The 20,878-nt window shown below is 40.7% G+C and overlaps 1 protein-coding gene across 2 annotated transcripts in view; it reads right to left on the bottom strand.

Annotated features, from left to right (window-relative positions):
• ttll12 (tubulin tyrosine ligase-like family, member 12) overlaps positions 1 to 10,738 on the bottom strand; it is a 36,371-nt gene extending 25,633 nt beyond the window's left edge. The window contains exons 1-6 of one of the 2 annotated variants that reach the window (XM_056367836.1): positions 10,565 to 10,738; positions 9,818 to 9,996; positions 8,683 to 8,881; positions 5,555 to 5,714; positions 5,041 to 5,174; positions 2,612 to 2,688 (exon numbers count right to left, since the gene is read on the bottom strand). In XM_056367836.1, coding sequence (XP_056223811.1) covers positions 2,612 to 2,688; positions 5,041 to 5,174; positions 5,555 to 5,714; positions 8,683 to 8,881; positions 9,818 to 9,996; positions 10,565 to 10,702 — 887 coding nt within the window. In that variant the 5' untranslated portion in view covers positions 10,703 to 10,738. The remainder of the gene's footprint in view (positions 1 to 2,611; positions 2,689 to 5,040; positions 5,175 to 5,554; positions 5,715 to 8,682; positions 8,882 to 9,817; positions 9,997 to 10,564) is intronic. The other variant, XM_056367837.1, reaches the window with a different exon arrangement.
• Between the last annotated feature and the right edge of the window lie 10,140 nt (positions 10,739 to 20,878).

Below are 20,878 nucleotides of genomic sequence, written 5' to 3' on the forward strand. Positions count from 1 at the left end.
TGGTGAGAGAGGTAAAGAAGAACCCAAAGATCACTGTGGCTGAGCTCCAGAGGTGCAGTAGGGAGATGGGAGAAAGTTCCACAAAGTCAACTATCACTGCAGCCCTCCACCAGTCGGGGCTTTATGGCAGAGTGGCCTGAAGGAAGCCTCTCCTCATTGCAAGACATATGAAAGCCTGCATAGAGTTTGCCAAAAAACACATGAAGGACTCCCAGACTATGAGAAATAAGATTCTCTGGTCTGATGAGACCAAGATTGAACTTTTTGGCGTTAATTCTAAGCAGTATGTGTGGAGAAAACAAGGCACTGCTCCTCACCTGCCCAATACAATCCCAATAGTGAAACATGGTGGTTGCAGCATCATGCTATGGGGGTGTTTTTCAGCTGCAGGGACGGACGACTGGTTGCAATTGAAGGAAAGATGAATGCGGCCAAGTACAGAGATATCCTGGAAGTAAACCTCTTCCAGAGTGCTCAGGACCTCAGACTGGGCCGAAGGTTCACCTCCAACAAGACAATGACCCTAAGCACACAGCCAAAATAACAAAGGAGTGGCTTCGGAACAATTCTGTGACCATTCTTGACTGGCCCAGCCAGAGCCCTGACCTAAACCCAATTGAGCATCTCTGGAGAGACCTGAAAATGGCTGTCCACCAACGTTCACCATCCAACCTGACATCTGCAAGGAAGAATGGCAGAGGATCCCCAAATCCAGGTGTGAAAAACTTGTTGCATCATTCCCAAGAAGACTCATGGCTGTACTAGCTCAAAAGGGTGCTTCTACTCAATACTGAGCAAAGGGTCTGAATACTTATGACCATGTGATATTTCAGTTTTTCTTTTTTAATAAATTTGCAAAGATTCCTACATTTCTGTTTTTTTTCTCTCAAGATGGGTTGCTGAGTGCACATTAATAAGAAATAAAATGAACTTTTTTGATTTTAGCAAATGGCTGCAATGAAACAAAGACTGAAAAATTTAAAGGGGTCTGAATACTTTCCGTACCCACTGTATATGCTTATGTTTGAACCTGTCATTATGTATGGACCATTGTCTTGATTACTGCTATTTGTTGTACCCTTGCAATGGCTTCACTGGATAATGTGTGAATATGTGACTAGTTGGTCCCAAAGGGGGGAAATGTTCACTAAAATATACTATACATTATAAATATGCTGAATGTAAAACCTTTTATATCTAATGTAACAGCTATATTCACAACTGAGGTTAGATTTGTATGTGAACCAGCCTTTGCTGAAGTAGGATTGTTATAGAATGGAACCTGGAGGGAATAAAGTTTTTTTTTTTTTTTTTTTTTTTTTTTTTTTTAAATGGTCTGAAGGGCCCTAAAAACAATGGTGTTTGAGTAGCAGCTGTAGTGGGTCTCAGGTTGAGGATGGATAGGGGACACGTGGCACCACTACTGTACCCTGGCATGCCTGGTTTGGGGAAATTCCATGCGGGGCTGACACCCATGGCGTTGATAGGTTCGCTTAAGAAAATAGGTGGAGAGCAAATACTAAACAGGTTAGCTACTTTATGTGAGCGTTGTCCCCTTATTGATCAATAATAATCGCAAGTTACTTTGAGACAGGCATCAGGTATGTGGCCAAACACATTATAAATATACTTTCCATTTTCCTTTTAGATTGATATTGATGTGCTTTAGGAATTTAACAATATTTGGCAGGTAGATCTGGTCTGTCTATGCTTCAACTATTTAGCAGCAGCAATGTGCTATTTAGCTAATGTTAGCAGTTTATTTTTTGCTAGTAATTTGGGAATCAGTGGAACATGGTCGAGTCGTTGTGTCCCATCCAATGAACTTGAACAGTCCCATAGCACCACCGCAGTTCTAATGTTGTCTTAGAAGTAGTTTGGTATATGAACTGCATTCAGGTGGTGAACGACAACAGTAGGCTAATAAAAAAAAAGAATTAAAATAATAAATGCTATTATCATTATAACACATTATACAATAAGTAAATTCAGCATTCTGATGCATGGGGATAGAAGCTGAAAAACTCTCTGCACATTCCTTTGAAAGGATGCCATTGAATGAGAAGTGGACAGCATGTGATGAAACACAGATCTCTCTTTGGATGATCCCTTTTCCATTAGGAGTCTGTTTTCAAAGTATTCCTTATTTCCAGGCCCCTGCTATGAAAAAGACATGTAACAGAAACTGACTATTTCCCCCCAAAATTGAATTGAATATACTATATATACTTTGTGCATGTTCATATTACCATGTTCTGGTATTTGAATAAAATTTCAGCAGTTCCACCATGCAAAACCTGCCATGTTTTTAGAGAGAATAAATGTGTAAATAAATAAATTAGTTTTTGGAAAATTACTCGAATTGAAAAAAAAAAAAAATCTGGTTACAAGCAATTCATGTGTAAATTTGAGTATAGAACATCTATAAACAGCAGTGTAACTTTGTGGTTCCCACCAGAACAAGGGTCAACTTCTCTGATCACTAGCCTAGAACTACACACACACACACACACACACACAAACACACACAAACACAAACACAAACACAAACACACACACACACACACACACACACACACAGTATTTTACACAGCAGCTGTGAGAGTCTTACTTAAGGATTTTGTCCTGGGGCACAGTGAAGGGTTGGATCTCCACAGGAAGCTGCTCCTTGTTCTCCTGTGCAATGGTCTGGGGAAACACAATTAGGTTTCATTCACTGATTCAGATACTTCACCAATTAAGATTAACCTTAAACACACACACACATGACTTCCTACAGAAATCATTTATATACTGTACACAAGGTTGAATAACAGGAATCTTAATAAGTTTTAAGAAATGTTCCCTTTGTTTCAGGTGATGCTGATACCCTGTGTGCAGGAGCATGGGGCTCATGTCTTCATAGGCTTGCCCCTGTCGACCATTCACCTCTGTTTTTTTTTGGATGTTGGAACAGAATCATTTATACAAGTAACTGGATGGATGGTTCATTTGTACTTTTTTATATTTCTTGGCAGACTGCATATTATCAGATTACAGTTGACATTTTAAAATACAGCTACCTAGTCTTGAACTGAGTTTTCCTGCCTGAACACAGAAGTTTGAACCTCGAGAAAGAGAAAGAGGAACTAAGTGGAGCTGCGTCTTTAGAGGGCATAAGGTCAAAGTAACACAGACACACAAGGTGATGTTTTCATCTGATAATGAAATGAATGGCCTTTTTAACAATCTTTCGCCAACATTGGTGTAAATTTCCCGAGAAGGAAAGCACAAGATGAAGATGCTCATGGAACCAAATTAACCAGATAGTGAATTGTCAGAATGAAGAACTTCACACTGACACACACTCCTCCCTCTCAGTCTCCCTTGGTGGGCCTCTGCTAGTTTGAACAGACTGCTCATAAATTGGCTCAGGAATGCCAAAGTGACTGAGTTACTCTGTTTAAAGTGTACTGCCCTCCCTACTTAGAGTTCTGTTGGAGGTTTCTTCCTGTTAAGGGAGTTTTTCCTCTTCACTGTCACCAGCTGCTAACTGTTGGTTTCTCTCTATAATATTGTGAGGTGTTGACCTGACTCTGAAGTGCCTTTAGATAATGTTTGTTATGATCAGGTGCTATAAAAGAAAAAAGCAAAGAAAAAAAATTGGAATATATAGTGATGTGATTCAAGGCAGTTATTGTTAACATTAGACATTATTTTATATATAAATAGTCTTGTTCCACTCAGCATGCTTCCTTAATCTATTACACTAGGCTTATTGCCACTATGCCCTTTACATGTCCCATGTAATGATCCTCTTCAGAGTAGAGGGAGTTCAGATAAATCCTTCCCCCGGCCCTCAAAGAAAGTACAAATTGGCCCTAAATACGATTTCCTCCTCCTATGATCCACACATAGACCTGGTCAGTCATAAAAAGCCGGACTAGCGTTGTTCTCTGCTTTTTGCTCTTTTCTCTCTGTTTTTGAGTTCTCCTGTACTCATCTTTCATTCTCTGCATAAAGTTGCGTGTCTTTCTATCTTTAGTTTCTAGTAAAAGCTCAAACTCAAGTTGAATGAGCTCAAGTTATTATACTGGTACTTTAGTGTTTCTTGTTTTATAGTATTTTTGTTGAGAGGCCAGCTGCTGGTGTGGTCAAGGCTCACCCCTTCTCAAATCCTCAGGCCCTCTTGCCTGAGACACTGCTCTGACAGATGCACCTTCCACCTGGTGCAGGCTGCAGCAGTAGCAGACTCTTGACCACCACGTCCGGGGGAACTTACACCTGGGTTTGTAGTTGACAGTTTAATACCCTTTTGACCTTTGCACATTATGACAATTTTGAAAATAGTATGTAAACACTGTGAGGGAAAAAACTCTTCACTTATCTAACTCATTGTATTCTGACTAGCACAGACAGAATTCAGTCCCTGGCAAAGATACAAAACACCAAAACAGACAGCTACCCAACAAGCCAAGCTGGAGCCTTTCAATGGAGCTCTCTTATTCAAACATTTGACATTTTTTCCCCTTTTCTCCTTTATAATCATGTATATTTTTGCCAAAATTGCATAAAGATACTTATTTGCTGCTAAGGCCATGTAACATAATTTTGCTTAGAGCACGAACTTTGAGCTGAGGTTAAAATGCATGTGCAGCATAATAGATGAAAGATTGTTTTTTGCTTTGGTGTTGATGACTATGAGTTACAAGTGCTGAGTAATTTCTTGATGTGCATTAATTGGCCTGTTTGACAAAATCTAATTTTACAATTTTGAGACACCCTGATAGATTAAGAGGCGGGAGTGCAGTGGTTAGCACCTCACAGCCAGAAGGTTCTGGGTTTGAACCTGTGCAAATCCATGCATTAGGAAATGGGGCCTTTCTTTGTAGAGTTCTCCTCTATCATGGCTTTTACAAGCATAGGGTCTTGCTACAACCTTGGTTTCTATGGCAACTATCATGGGGGACTGGGCCAGCTTGGCTCTATCAGTGTAATATATATAAGTGACCAGTGACCTGATTCCTTCACACAGGTGATGTGCTGTATGTATGTCCTCACCTCATAGTATGAGTCTGGGGGTTCACTGGTGGCACTGCTGACCCCTTCTAGATCAGCAGGTATCCACGGTAAAAGGCGGCATCTCCTCACCAGGGGGTTTGTCTCTCCATACGTATAATCACGGGTTACTTCATCTGTGGACATAATAATGAGTTGTCCAATTCTGCTGTGTGGCAATGTTGTCTCATTACCTCCTGAGCCGCTCAGCTCTGAGCCCACTGGTTCCTACTGAGGCATGAATATTTAAAAACACCTCACACATACTGTATGTAGTATTTTTAACAAGACTCAGTAATTTCCTAAAACAGGAGGAAATGGTGCTTTTGTTGGGGACTATTAAAGTAGCAGGTTAATTACTCTAGTGACTATTTGTCCCACACACACAGGACAGTGTGTGTCGGACAAACTAAACTACACTGTGTGCGTTCATGGTGATTAAAGAACATGCCTCCCAGTGTAATGGAGGAATTGAATGTGCTATGAGGCTGTGTTAATCTTGTGTGTATGGATGTACCTCCTTCCTGCAGGTCCTGCAGGGGCCAGAGTACAGTGTAGGCCATTTGGCCATGTAGGTAGAAAAAGGGAGCCATGCCACAGCTCGGCTGGTCAGAGTGCTCCACCTGGGAGCCAAACTCATCCATGATGTACCAAACAGGAACCTTCTCGTCCGCTGACTGAAAACACATCAGGAGCAGGACAGAGTTTAAATCTGCAACAGGTTACTTCTCTGAAGCCCTCACTCCCCCTCCAGACCCCTCACATCTCCTGACCAATCACTGCATTATATCAATTTTCTCAGAGAAGAGGATGAGCGCTCAAGAGGCAGGGAACACACAGATACAAAGCAGAGTCGAGTCTAAATACAAGACTTACTGTACTTCAGTCAAAATAAAGATTTATGTGCACTATGAAATAACCTAAATGAGGAACTGGTTAAGGTGGATATGTAGTTTAAGTGCAATAAGCTACCATTAAATATAAGCAATACAAACTGTTTTGTACTGTTTTTTGTTCCAGTAGAAATCAAAATAATGTTGAACATCATCGTATTAAAATAAATGGTCAGGAAATTGAGAATGAAGTCCACCAAATTCCTGGGGGTTCACATTGACGAGTTGATGAAAAAAATGTCCAGATATGTTGGTTTATTTTCTAAGTTGAGGCATTTTCTGCCACTTGGAGCACTTAAACTAAATGACAGACTCTGTGACCTCCAATTTACCTTCCCTCGCATACATTCAAGACCAGAAAAAAGCATCTTATACAGGAAAACTAAGTTTTAGTGTGGTCTGCACAGGTCCACAGGTGTGAATGAGCCTGATAACACTGTAAAAATGTTACTATCGCTATCTGCTTTTAAAAAGAACTTGAAGCAGCAGTTGCCCCTACAATATGTTTAAACTTGTATAAACTGAAAGGCTGGCCTCTTGTTGTGTATTTTGTTCCATGTAGTGTATTCTGCTCCATGAACTACATAAGAAACCTAGACAAGAGCTGTGACCTATACGTGGACTCTGGATAGGAGCCACAGTCATGTTTCCCTGAAAAAGTGCAGCATAGACTTGGAAAAGGCTGTGTAGACTTAGTCAGCACATTTGTGGCACAATTAGCAATGTTGCTGTGTTTAATTCAAGATGTATACAAATACATGTGTCACTCTTGACATAATTTGGTTAAGTAAAAGAATAGACATGGTTTTATTTTTTGGGAGTTTTATAAAACCAATACACCATTAATGAACAAAATATGAACATCAAAGGCTCCCTTGACGCCTCAGGCAATGGCTGCGAGAAATCCCCACTGTGAATAGCTTTTGGATATGGACAGTGATTAATGACATCTAAGTTCATACAACGCCAGGATATACAGTATTGGGAGAGTTTCACCTTTGGCCAGTGTCTGTGTTCATGAACCCAGCCTCATTTTTAACTTATTTGCTTGCATATTACAGTAAAATCTCAATGATTGCTCTCGACTCTGTCTGCTGTTGTCTTTTTCTTCAGTTGTTGAGTATTTGCTTAAGTGTTAGATATTTTTCTTGAAAGAAGTTAAAAGTTAAAGTGTTGAGGTGACTCAGAAGATCCACTGGCCAGGTCTTCACAACTTGTTACTTTACTGAGCTATTATTTTTATTATATTATTATTCCATTTATCTCTGTATTTATTTAATTATTGTTTGTGCTGATGGGATCGATGTTTTGGACCTTTCAGTTTTTTCCTTTTAGGATTTTAGGATTTAGGTATCTTGTGGCTGAAATTATATTTTGTACATGCAGTGACTGGGCGACTACTCACAAGCTTCTGAGGCTTATTGCGGTGCCCCATTTTCACCCATTGCTATCATCATGTTTGTATACTTTACATGAATTTTATTTCTGATTTGTGCAAATTAAATGAATGAAACTGAAGCTGGTTCATTAACACACACACCTATGTCCAACAAGTATCTCTATATACTGAAGAATCTCCACCTACTGTGGATTAACATGTTCCACCATTTTTTCCACGTTCTTCCTTTTGAATTGATCATTTCTTCCAACTAACCTATTTTGGCGTGAATCCAGTCACATTATTTTTACACATGATGATTTCAGTCCACTGTCCCTATGTATAATTCAAGTCACCTGTTTCACTATCTAATTTGCCAATTTGCCAATATGGTTAATGAAATAATTAACTTATGTCCCTACATCCACATATCATGATCTTGGTAACTACATCCTCTTATTTGCTACACACACTAGCTACTACATACATCTTAGATACTAGTCACATGATCACATTCTGGTTTTTACTTGTTTTTATTTATTCTCTGTCAGACAGTGCTGTGGCTGGATTATGAATGTATGTTTTCTTTTTATTTGATCATTGTGTGTTTTTTGTTTTCACTGCAGTGAAACAATCTCATCATTTCATCACTTTGCAAAACACAGAGGTCAACATATGTCATCTGTAAACATGCTCCGTTACAGATGTGTAATGCATTCGCTTAAGAACAAGATCATTATAGATAATAATCTGAACAATTAAATTCAGAACAAAGGGATCATTATGTCCGAATTCTGAGACATTACGCTTCCATACTCCATAAATAAATTGACTTCACTCATTTATTTTAAAACTAAACAACACACACACGCACTTACGCACACACGCACACCACTGCCAGAGCGAGAGTTAGCATAAGCACAACCACTAACTCTGTTTCAGTTAATGCCAGTTACAAGCTAACAAACATTATCAACAAATAAAAGATGCTAACTATGCTAACCGTTCTGATACATCTGCTAGTCTCTGATTCTGGTCTCAACAGACTCCTCATCTGAGTCTGACTGAGGCTCAAACATGTGGCTGAGTCTCTGTGATGTTTTCTCCTCTAACCATCTTGATACTCTCTGCTCTTTCACCTATCAACCTGGAGAAAGCAGTTGGTGGGTGGTCCATAAGACGTTCACCAGATTTATCAATCAGGAAGTAAGAGTAGATGAGCTTCAGAACCAGTTTTTATGTGTTAAAACATGTTAAACAAAATAATAATCATACCAGAGGATTGTTACAGTTTAAAACATGTGTGGAGAGGAACTTTTAATGAAACTGCATACTTCTAGCATTAGTGAAAGTGGACTGTGTTTCCTAACTTACCCCGTGAGAGAGGTGATAAGTCTGGTTATATTTCCACATGTGCTCCATCACCAGCTCCACCGTGTCGGGGTCGGGGGCCTCGCCATGGTAGTCCACACCCATGAGGGCAGCCATTCTGGGCAGCAGGCCTGGGATCTGCTCCAGCTGCTGACGGGCGTGATCCACACGGTAGGTCCAGGCATGATCCACCAGGAAAACACTGCAGGAAGACAGAAGAGATGATACCACCCTCACTGACTTTCTAACATTACACATGTCCATGAGGATTAAACAGTCGAACCTTCTCCCACATATTCTCTGCTCTCGTCTCACTTTGTGGTTAACCTTTTAATGGTTGTTTCTCAACCACACCACAGTAAAGCACATCATGTCACATCCTGTTAGAGGGCTGGAGATGCTTCGTCAGGTGGAGTTAAGTACAACACAACACATTTTAGCCCGACTCAAAATTTCATTGTCATTTTCAGATTCAGTCTGTTTTCAAAAGTTATTTTCCATTATTAGGGTCCTAACCCCGACGGGGTCATATCCTTCTGTGTTCATCTTCATCACCATTATTATTATTATTATTATTATTATTATTATTAGTTTCTGTGGTGGCTCAAATTCTTGTAAACTGGAATGAAACTTGGATAACTGGAGATGATGTGGATAGAAACATGAGCACAACTGGCCAGATGGGGGCACTGTAATTAATGCCCCAAAATACAGTTTTGTAAGTCTGACTGACTAAAAATATGACACAGAGGTCCAGCTCATTGCACTTTACATAAAAGCACACACACATTTGCATAATCCGAAAAACAGTAAAATGAATAGAACTTTTGGGATTTTTACTTTACACCAAATTTTGTACACAGTCTGGAGGGACTGAGATGCACATTTCTGTGAGCATAAATGATAAAGATCGATTGAAAAACATGGCCGACCTAAACAAAAATATCTTTGCAAAGGGCGGTGCTTAGAGAATATTGGCTATAACTCATGACGCATATGTACACCATTTATAAACTTTATATGATTATTATTTTTTTCTTTTTTTTCTTTTCTTTCTTCCCTTTTTATTATTAAATTCTGAACACTTGATGCTAAAACCGTAAGTCCAGAGGGACGTCTAGGCTTGTGGCGCCCTCACCTGGTCGGCTCCGTGGCTTGGAGCCCACTGTCGCGGGTCACCACCACTTTACAGCGGATCACCGCTCCAGGATTGTCCTTCTTCTTCTTCCCCTCATTCTCACAGTTTGCCTCCTCTTCGTCCTCGTCGTCTTCTTCTTGGAACTGCATGATTCCGAAAACCTCCCCAGCATCGTAAATCTATCACATATGAAAACAATGAGCCTACTCTCTTCCGACATCCCCAGACTCCATTGAAGAAATGGTCAACTGAAAGTTTGCTTGCCTGTTATCTTCAGCACAGGCAACTAATGAAGCTGCTTCAACACGTTGAGTATGTGGTTAGTTCCACTCTTTAACTCAGAATACAGTAAATAGCACAAAGAAGCAGCTATGTTAATAATATGTAAACCTCAAGGTGACTCTCACAGTTTACCTACAAGAAATGACAACACGCAAACGGCATGTGAACCGACTATAGAGGCCGAGAAGCATTTAAACAACATGCTGGTATGAGCTGTAATTGTAAGTCGAATCAACGAGAGGAACATTCATACTCAGTTTCCGGTCTGAGTGATGCTCTAACTGTGTGTACACCTGTAAACACAGAGAGGATAATTTATTCCTTATATTTACCGCGCAAGTTTTGAATGGGGAAGATGTCTGATGTAGTGGACATGACTTTGGTTATGATAACTTAAAACTTAATATACACGTAAGGCGTGTGATACAGCGTAAAAAAACGCTGGGTGTCGGGCCGGACACAGACCTCGCTGGTGATCTTGTGGTGTAGACTCCTCCAGTAGATCTGGGGTATTCCTGAGGACCGCAGGGCCCCGGCATGAAGAGCCACGAAGGCACTAAACTCCTCATCCTCGTCTCCGTTCACTATGATCTGCTCTGACATTATTCACGTGGAGGCGGACTGGATAAACCCGGAAGAAGGGGTGTAACATTTGAGCTAGCAGTGCATTGTGGGTGATTTGTAAAGGACTGCCTCCATTCTAAATCAATCGTTCTGTCCGAAATCACTCACTACTCACTCCCTAGTCCACTACATACTTTGTTGTGCTGTCCAAATGGATAGTGTAAATTATTATACCCTATATAATGGACCCAGAATGCATCGTGAAAAGTAGTGTACAACCGATGGTCAGTACTAACCTTTTTATACAGTCTATGACACTAACCAAGCAATTTATACCGTCATGCATTGCGCTCGCGCTGAAAGACAGAAAACGGTGTGGAGAAAATGACCAGAGCAGTATCCGAAAGTGTTCTTTTAATTTTACTGATGAGCTCACTATATAGTCCTCCACATTGAACTCCCTGGGTAGTGAGTAGGGAGGAATGAATGAGTGATGAATTAAGGCAAAACCACTGTAATTGTACCTGCACCTGTGGTCAGGAGGTGCAAACAGGTCATCTACATTTCATTTACATTTCTTCAAAAAGTTAATTGACATTTCAATACTTCATCCAAGTGTAAGATTTAGAAGTTCAAGTTAATTCATATATTGCAGTTAATTCACTAAAGATGTGTTTAAAATGTTTACACAATTATTTACATATCTATGTTTGCACATTTAAATCATAATATTACATCTGGTGAACAGTAATGATAAATTGTTGAATCTGCTTATGTGATTCTTTAACAGTTACCTCAGTCTAAGTCGCTGTAGCTTCTGATTGGTTAGTTAAGTCACATGACTGTTTTGTGCGTTGTGGTGACGAGTCAGAGGTGTGATCAGTAAAGTACTGCTTGAGAAAGTTATCCGTCTCCATTCTGCTGTTTCTTTATATAAAGAGTGATTCTAACCACCATTCCTCGAACCCTCACGTTACACAAGTATTTGTCCACATTATTAAATTATTATTGCAACATATTAAAAATACATTAGAGTCCACTAATCAACTTTTGGTCTCATTAAGCATAGTATTCTGAAAATATACTTTTTTTTTTACAATAATAATAAAGTATTATTTATTTATGTAATAATATCAAAGAACATTTATTGAGTTTTATTTTGTGTGGAACATAGAACCTGAATTTGAGTGCTTTGCTATTGCTAATGATAAACAGAACAGGAAAATATAAGACCATGAGAGACTAACAAAATAATTCCCAAAGTAACTTGTTTGTTTTCTAAAGTATAAAATGAATAGTCACTTAATAACCCAATATGAAAACACAAACACTGCTAATGGGGTTGTTTTCTATAACAAGTACTTTAACTTCTAATACTTTAATATTAATAATAACAATAATATTTGCTCATAATATCAATATTCTTAAATTCATATCAAACAGGACTCTTATTAGTAACCATGGTATTTAACTCTGGGAACTGAAAACTTCTTCCACATGATGACATCATACAACTGAAAGTACAGGATGTTGTGATGAGACTCGTGGAGAAAAATGCATTTGTTGTAGATATAAATAGCTTCTGCTAAGAAATTATTGGATGTTTATTGTACTCTGTATTGATTGTAACTGTATAACCTCATAGTCAGTGTTAGGGAAAATTCTTATCATCGGTGGTGAAGAAAGAGCGCTGGAGTCCAGGATGTCTTATGCTGAGGATGTTTACTGATGCTTGATCAAGGAAAAAGGAGGATTCATCAATACAGGCTTCTGTGCATGATGCCACCTAAATTCTGAAGCAGGAACCTCTGGGGATAGGTTTTATACATTTAGAAAGAATACTATAAAAAGCTTACACTCCATAATTGGTCAAATAACCCCATAAGATGGAGAAGGGGTTGGAGAGGGATGTGTTACTACACTATTGGCTCATTAACCATAAACAAGGAAATATGAATATATACGTACGAGTGCCGATTCTTAGTACACTCAGCCACTTGTTAATGCTCATCCAAGGTCTGTTGTTATCAGCCCTGGCACCAGCAGTATCAGCCGAACATAGGAACAAACACAGCTTTGTTTGGAGGAGCCGCCCCAGCGTCTCAAAGCTAGTAAGATTTATGGCAGTAGCTGGGGCACAGAGACCTAGGGCCTCACACTGACCTTTTACCTTGAGTCAGTCATTCATTAGGTGGACAAGAGAATATTCTCTCACAGTCAGACTGCCAGAGGGAGGAGAGGGTCTGTCAGTGTGGAAAAACAGGAAAAGCTTTGGAGAAACAGAAAACTAAGTAGGAACCCTACAATGCAGGAGGGGACAGTAAATCTGAGCTCTTAGATCATTGGCAGGCAGCATGCATCTGGTCACACTCACACTCAGATATCCTTAGTCGGCAGGTGGGCGATAAGAATATGTTATCACCTATACTATACTCATAATACATGGTGTTTATAGGAAAGAAGAAAAATCACTTGTGCATATGTAAATTCGAAAATGACAACTATGTGACTGTTGGTGACTAAGTACAAGTAGAAGATGCAGCATGTGGGGGTTTCATCTTTGGCAACAGCTGATCTGTTGAGTGGAGGAATGGGGTGTTGGTATCAGCTGAAGTCTAACCCCAGACTCCAGAGAGCAGTGAAGATGCTTTTGCTGTTTAGAAAAAAAAAACTCTCACCCCCACAGGGTGAGTGCAGTGTTCAAAATACTCAAAAGACCAGTGAATGTCCACACCAAAGAATTTAGTTCAAATTGTTTAGTGAATCTTTTCAGCAAGCAATGAAAAATTACAGAATTCTGGATCAGATGTGCCTTTTCCTAACCAATAACAAGTGTTGGTCAGTCCATAGTCTGACAACCTAACTTTCCCTGATCCAGTGTATTTATACAAGTACAAACAAAGAAATGTGCACTGCCGAGTTTGTTCTGGCTGTCACTTTGAATGATCCTGTCCACCGTTGTTCACTCCACTTCCTCTTTATGAGCTTCAGATACAGGAACTCTGGAGGTCCTCCTGATCCTAGCTCTGGCTCCTGTTCCCGCGTGGAGAAGCTCTCTCCTGTTGGTGAATCTGTGGGGATGGAAAATTCTGACACCAGAGCGTTTATTTTCACATAATATGGTTTATATCCCACATTAGAAATCTCTTTCAGGGAATGAGTTGGACCAGGTATTTCTCTGCCGTGATGTAACTCAAAAGGAGTCAAACTAGTCTCCCTGTTTACTGCAGATCTCACTCCCAAGAGGGCCAAAGTCAGAGCCTCTGGCCACTTTAGTTTGTATGACATTACAATTTTTAATAATTTGTTTTTTAATGTCTGATTCATGCTCTCCGCTTTGCCCTGAGACTGAGGATGGTATACAGTCCCATATCTATGTTTTAATTCTAAGGCGGTTTCAACTTTCTCCATGTCTTTATTTTTGAAGTGTGTTCCATTATCAGAGCGAATTAGTCTGGGAAAACCGTGAGTGGGAATGTAGTGGTTTATCAAACATTTTATCACTGATGTGGCGTCCTCCTTTGCGGTGGGATAGGCCTCAACCCACCGTGAGAAGGAGTCCACAATCACCAACAAATAACGTTTCCCACCTTCACGGCTTCACATGTCTGTGAAATCAATAGTGATTTCCTGACCTGGTGCAGCTGGTTCTGGATACTTGCCAGCCTCTACTCTAAGGGCTGGTCTTACGTTACATCTCTGACACACTGAGCAATCTTTAACAAAGTTTTTGATTACAGCATTCTTGCCGTCAATCCACCAGTGTCGTAAGTCATGTGTCATTTGTCCAGTGCTCCTGTGGTCAGGTCCATGAGTCTGTGTCAACATGCTGTGTAGCCACTGAGGGGGCATTATCACCTGACTATTTACATGCCATATTCCTTGGCTGTTTTGTTGTCCCCCTTTTGACTTCCACTGAGTTTTTGTCTCTTCTGATGCAGTTTCTTGTGCTGCTTTGACTGTTCTTAGTTCTGCTTTCTGCGCTGACACGCATCCTCTTTGAGTATTCTGGGGGTCCCATCTATCCCTAGTTCCACCACAGCGTATCCTGCCTGCAACCCACGGTCTGGATGTCTGAAACAACAGCCATCTGTGTATATTTCCACTTCAGGATTTACCAAAGGTGTTTCACTCAAATCAGTCCTCACCTCGGTCCTGTCCCGTGTAACTGTTATACAACAATGTGGTGTCCCTTCCAATATTTGTTCTGCCATGTTGATTCCTTGATGTACAAATGTTATGTGTGGTTGTGTTAGCACTTTAAGAATCCTGCTCTGTCTTAGTGGTGTCAGTGTGAATGCAGAGGATGTCACAAATGCAACTGTAGCGTGAGAGGTTAAGATTATCAGTGGGTGGTGCATGACTACATGTGTGATTTTTTCTGTCAATTTAGCAACTGCTGCTGCATATCTGACACATGGAGTGGCTCTTTTTTCCTGTACATCAAACAGTACACTGCAGTATATTAACACTCTCCTAATCCCCCTTTGTTTCTGATAGAAAACACCATATGCAGACGCTTGTCTTTCAGAAACATCAAGAAAAAACGGTTGAGTGTAATCAGGGGGCGCCAAAGATGTGGCCTGTGACAGATCCTGTTTGAGACAAATAAAATCTGAATCAGCCTCAACCGTCCAGTCCAACTTGGCACTGAGATTGCGGCACCCCTGAGCTTTAACCAGTGCATGCAGAGACTCAGTCCTACCGGCATAATCAGGCACAAAATGTCTGGAGTAACCTGTAAGACCCAACTCTTTAGCCTGATGTCCTGCATGTGTAACAGACAAGGAAAGAGTTTTGTATAATTTTTTGTTTTATTTTATTAATTTCACCAAAATCCTTTCTATTATGTGTTTTGACTTATTTTTATGATTATTTTTATGTTATCTCAACATTATTTAACATTGTTTTCAGAATGAGGTAACCTTATTTATTAATTTTGGCTTCACATTTTATGGTTATTTTATTCTCATAGTCAGCACTTTTATTTTGAAGTTCCATGATGTCGGTTGTGATGTCAGATCCGCCTCTCCTCAGTGATCGTTAACCTGATGGAGAGCGGTAAGTGTTTGAAATAGCTTAAACTAAAAAGTTCATTTTTTAAGTTTTAAGTGTAGTTGGAAGCAGTTAAATGTGAGAATATTGGTCTGTGATGTGTTTGTAAAGGTTTTAGGTCATGTATGGTTTGTTGTTCATCTGCACGTTGAACGAAGAGAGCAAGCTAGCTTGCCGGAGCTCTCCCTGTGGGTGTGGGTGTGGGTGCTGAGGGGTGCGTCTAAGCGCACATGTTAATTCATCTCTCCTTATCTTTGTGTCTTTGTTTTTGTGTGTTAGGTAGCCGGTCGTGGAAATGTGTAAACGCTCACACTCAGAATGTCACATTACAGGTATGGGTGCAGCTGATTGTTTATGGAGGAATGTTTAGTTTAAAATTTATTTCATTTCAAAGTCTCAGTGATCGTTAACCTGATGGAGAGCGGTAGCCGGTCGTGGAAATGTGTAAACGCTCACACTCAGAATGTCACATTACAGATTGTGGGGAACAGAATAAAGAAAATTCACGTGGCAGCATCTCCAGTGTCCGGTATCTCATATTGCACCTGAACACAACGCAGAGTGGTCGGGACTTCAAGGCTGCTCCGGCTACACATGCAAGGCCAAAGATACGTGGGGGGTGGCAGTGTTAGACATTTTATACCAAGATTTCCTATACTCAGGAAGCACAACTGCTGCTGCCACTCCTTCTCCCACATATTTGCCCTCTACATGCAGGGCCCAGGTATCTCCTTCTACTTTGTCTTCAAATTCAGCCTTATATATCCAATCTTCATTCCTGTCATAATATAAAGTACAATGGGGAGGGTCGGGAACAGAGTGGTAGGAGTTGAGAGAGTGAATCCACGGAGCCCACAAATCAAATTGTTCTACCAAGGGATTATTTTCTGTATTTAACAATACCCAATATACATCAGCTGGTGGTTCAGCAGTAGTATATGGAGCAGAGGCACCCAGGGGCATTTGCTTAACAGACATATCGATAGAAGAGCTGCAGGTGATCACAGTTCCATCTGGAAAATGCATAGTTGTTCCCTGAGGTGCACATTTCACTGCAACTCCCAGGCGAACCAACAAGTCTCTTCCCATCAAGTTCACAGGACAGTCCGGTGCGTAGACAAGAGTGTCTCAGCATTTGGTTTCCCACAGTCACAACAGTTTCTTCCATGAGAGGCAGATTTTGTTCAGTGCCAGAAAATCCCAAAACAGAAACATAGGTGGATGAGAGTCTGCAAGGTGGATCACTCAAGGTTTAGTAGCAAGCTCCTGTGTCCACCATGACCCATTTTGTTTTCCCATTCACCTTCAGAGAAAAACAGGGAGCTGCCAAGCCCTGTAGTTCCCCTTCTGTTTGGCACCCCTATGGCTGCTGTGGGAACTGTCCCCATGAACCAAGATGTGCAGGCCATCCTCCTGGGGCCATATGTGGATTGGGTGCCTGCTGGGGTGGGTTTGAAGCTGCTCCCCCTGGGGGACCACCGCTTCTTCCCTGCTGCCGAGCATAGCTGTTATAAGGGCAATCATTGACCCAATGGTCCATTGCTCCACAAATAAAGCATCCCTTGTTTTTCACTCCCCCTGCTCCTCCCTTATTGCCTGCCTTCCCTCCTTTTCTCTGTCCATTGTTTTGATGATACCCTCCCTGGTTTCCTGGACCCTGGAACATCTGACCTGGTGTGAGTACTGGCACTGGGATATGTACAGGGTAGTAAGGGTATGGATTAGGGGAAGGGTTAGGAGGGGGAGATGGGGATAGGGAAAGCGCTGGAGCAGCAACAACATCTGTAGAAGGCATTTGCAGCATTTGTTTATGTTGCTTAGCACTAGCTTTCGTATCTGTCACCTGATCTCTAGCCTGTTGTAGCTGCAGCTTTAAGAGCTGACCTTTAAGCTCCTCCATCTCACCCTCTCTCTTTTTCTGCTTTTGAGTTTGGGCATCCATATGATGTGTGAAATGTCTGTACTTGTGTGAGCTGTGATACTTTGTTTAATCATGGTTGGGCTCCATCCCTAAGAGGAGGCAACTGATCGACTAAGGCTGTCATGTCACCCAATGAAAATGGTTTATATTTTGCTGGAACATTATGCGTGCCTCCTCCAAATAGGGGCATCTGCAGATCTTTGAATTGTTGGAATCCTTCTTCTCTGTCCTTACGTTCTTTAAGTCTCTCAGACCTTCTTAATCCTGTCCCTTCTACTATAACGCTACGTATATTTCCTGATACCTACTCTTCACCTTCTCTGTCACCCTCATCATCACCATCATTCTTACTCTCTCCCTCTAGCCATAAATCATCATCCTTCCCTCCACATGCTCCCTGAGTCGTCAGTCTACACTGTTCTCTCATTTTCTCAATTAGCCACTGTTCTCTCTTTTTCTCAATTTCCCACTGTTCTCTCCACCCCCCTGTAATCTCTGACCCCTGTCCTGAGTTTGCATGCATGATTCCTTGTTCCGTATCCTGATCAAAGTCAATGACTCTTTTAACTGGTGGCTCTGTTTGTGGTGTAGTTGGTGGTCTTTTGTCCTAGTGGTGTCAGTCGTGTCTGGAGAGTTTTTTTTATGTCTTCATGTGGAAACCAGTCAAGGCGTCGCTTTGTTCCGTACCAGTCCTCTAAATGTTTTAAGATTTTCCTCTTTTCTTCTCTGGCTGACACACTAGCACATTGTTTTTTATTACTTCCCATTTCTTTCCCCAAGTCCCTGGAATTCCAAAATCTTTTTTCAGGGTGGGAATGTTAGACTCTGCTTTTTCACGATTGAATTCCCCTTCCATGTTTACAGACTAATTCCTCAGTTATGCGATACAAATTAATGAATGTACTTCACACATGGAAATATCTCATGAATGACTCCTGTAGGTCAATCGGGGCTGCTGAGAGACAATCTTCTACAGTTCCCTCGTAAGGAGAGGCTGTGGTCTCTCACTGGGTGTTTAAATTTCACACAGTATCCCGATCTTTTAATTCATGAAATAATTATCCATCCAAACCACCCCAATACTTTACCTTCTTGGAAATGCGTGTATGGTTAACATACACCAGGCCCACCCAAAATTCCCCTTATAATAACACAATTTTACATTAGACACTAGGCGCCCCTGGCACCTTTTGAACACATATACAAACACAAGGTGTAGGCTTTTAAGGCCCGAAGCCCCCTACTTAAATAAAAGTATGTGTAGGCCCCCTACAACATACAAACACAAGGTGTATACACAAATAACACTAGAGTTCAGGAATTATAGGTCCAAAATTTTCTACATTATTTGCTTTTTGCTCACTGCTTGGTTTTACTTAGATTACACGTTAAATACTAGCAGGATGAAGAATGAACTACATGCTGGAGGATAATTTAGTTTTGTCCAATTTGCACACTTTTGTTAAAAAGGTGGTGCTTACCTTATTATTTGGGATCCCTTTTCTCCTCCGCAGTGTTCACCTGCCTCCCGCACTCATTATCCAGTCGCTGCTGGTCAGTTAAGCATCACGTCGGGGTCACCAAATTGAAGGAGCTTTTGCTGTTTAGAGAAAAAAACTCTCACCCCCACAGGGTGAGTGCAGTGTTCAAAATACTCAAAAGACCAGTGAATGTCCACACCAAAGAATTTAGTTCAAATTGTTTAGTGAATCTTTTCAGCAAGCAATGAACAATTACAGAATTCTGGACCAGATGTGCCTTTTCCTAACCAATAACAAGTGTTGGTCAGTCCACAGTCTGACAACCTAACTTTCCCTGATCCAGTGTATTTATACAAGTACAAACAAAGAAATGTGCACGGGCGTTTTGTCGTCTTCTGATTGGCTCTGCTGGCTTCCTCCTTCCCATCTGACTCCGACCTTAAATGTCACCTAAAGCTCAGCATGCTCAAAGGAAGACAGTTAATATATACATATAAATTACAAATTATCTACCTCTGTTACCTCCGGCTGCCCCCCTACACATGGCCATAGGTGATCTTTATCAGTGGTTGTAAATAGTTTCCCTGAGGCAGATGTTTAAACGACCACTCACCCTTAGCACCTAAATATCCACTAGTATAAATCATTAAACAGTTTTAACTTTAATAGTCTGAAATACTACAACAGCAGTCAGGTGATGGCTAAACAATGATCCCACCAACAGTAAAGTTTAAGTTTGTTTGATTCCATTAAAACTAAATGATGTAATAAACAAGTGGCTCTCCTGAGAAACTTTAAGTGAACCACAGGATGAGTGAGGTTTTGAAAAACATAATCCAGAGGGAGCAGAGGAGACAGTATCTTGATCTGTTCACAGTTTGTTTGTGTTCATACCCTGTTGCAAAATAATCCAGCAGAGGGAAACTCTCAGAATCTCAGTTGATCTTTAATTCTCACACAAAGTTGTGTGGTACCTCAGGTACTCAGACTGGAGACCTGACTTAGTCTCAGTTGTAAGAGTTGCATTTTTAAAGTAATAATCTGTAACTTTTCCACATTATAATGTCTAATAACGACTAGACCTATGTTCTATATGTTGTTGTGTTCTTACATCATCCCAAATGTTTCCATCAATTCTCAGACCAGAGAAATCTGTGATTTTAATCAAGGTAATGTTTCATTGGTCACCTGTCAATGACATCGTATCTCATGTGACAGTGGTTCCCAACCTGTGGGCCCACTGGTGGGCTGCACAGGTATTGCAAGTGGGTCGTGAAATTATTTGCAAAACAATTTAACATAATTTAACAATTTGCTAGTACAATTTCAGTGAAAATAATTATAAATTGGTAATTGTTATCTATCACTGTGATAAGCCAATGTTTGATCAATACCATTAAAATAAAAATGCTCTAAGAAGGCATTATTCGTCCTCCATATTGTTATGGGGTTGGATGTGGGCTACCATGTGTCAGTTTTGTGGTTTCCTGCCAGAAGCTCAACATTGACTTTTATCTGGTTTTAAGCGACATACACTTTTTACACCTCAGTGATTTTCAACACTATATTTGAACCAGATGAAGGATTTTAGTCATCGGACATCTGGATGTGAAGTTATCAGAGAAACAAGCTAATGCAAGCAAATGTTAGACAGCTCAGCTCCCAGCTGCTGGAGACATCCTGTCCTGTGTCACTGAAGAGCGGCGGTTTATCTTGGATTTTTTAAAGTGAAACTGCTTTATGGGTGTTTCTATTGGT

The sequence above is a fragment of the Seriola aureovittata genome, chromosome 22 (genome assembly GCF_021018895.1).
Source record: "Seriola aureovittata isolate HTS-2021-v1 ecotype China chromosome 22, ASM2101889v1, whole genome shotgun sequence".
Classification (NCBI taxonomy): Eukaryota; Metazoa; Chordata; class Actinopteri; order Carangiformes; family Carangidae; genus Seriola; species Seriola aureovittata.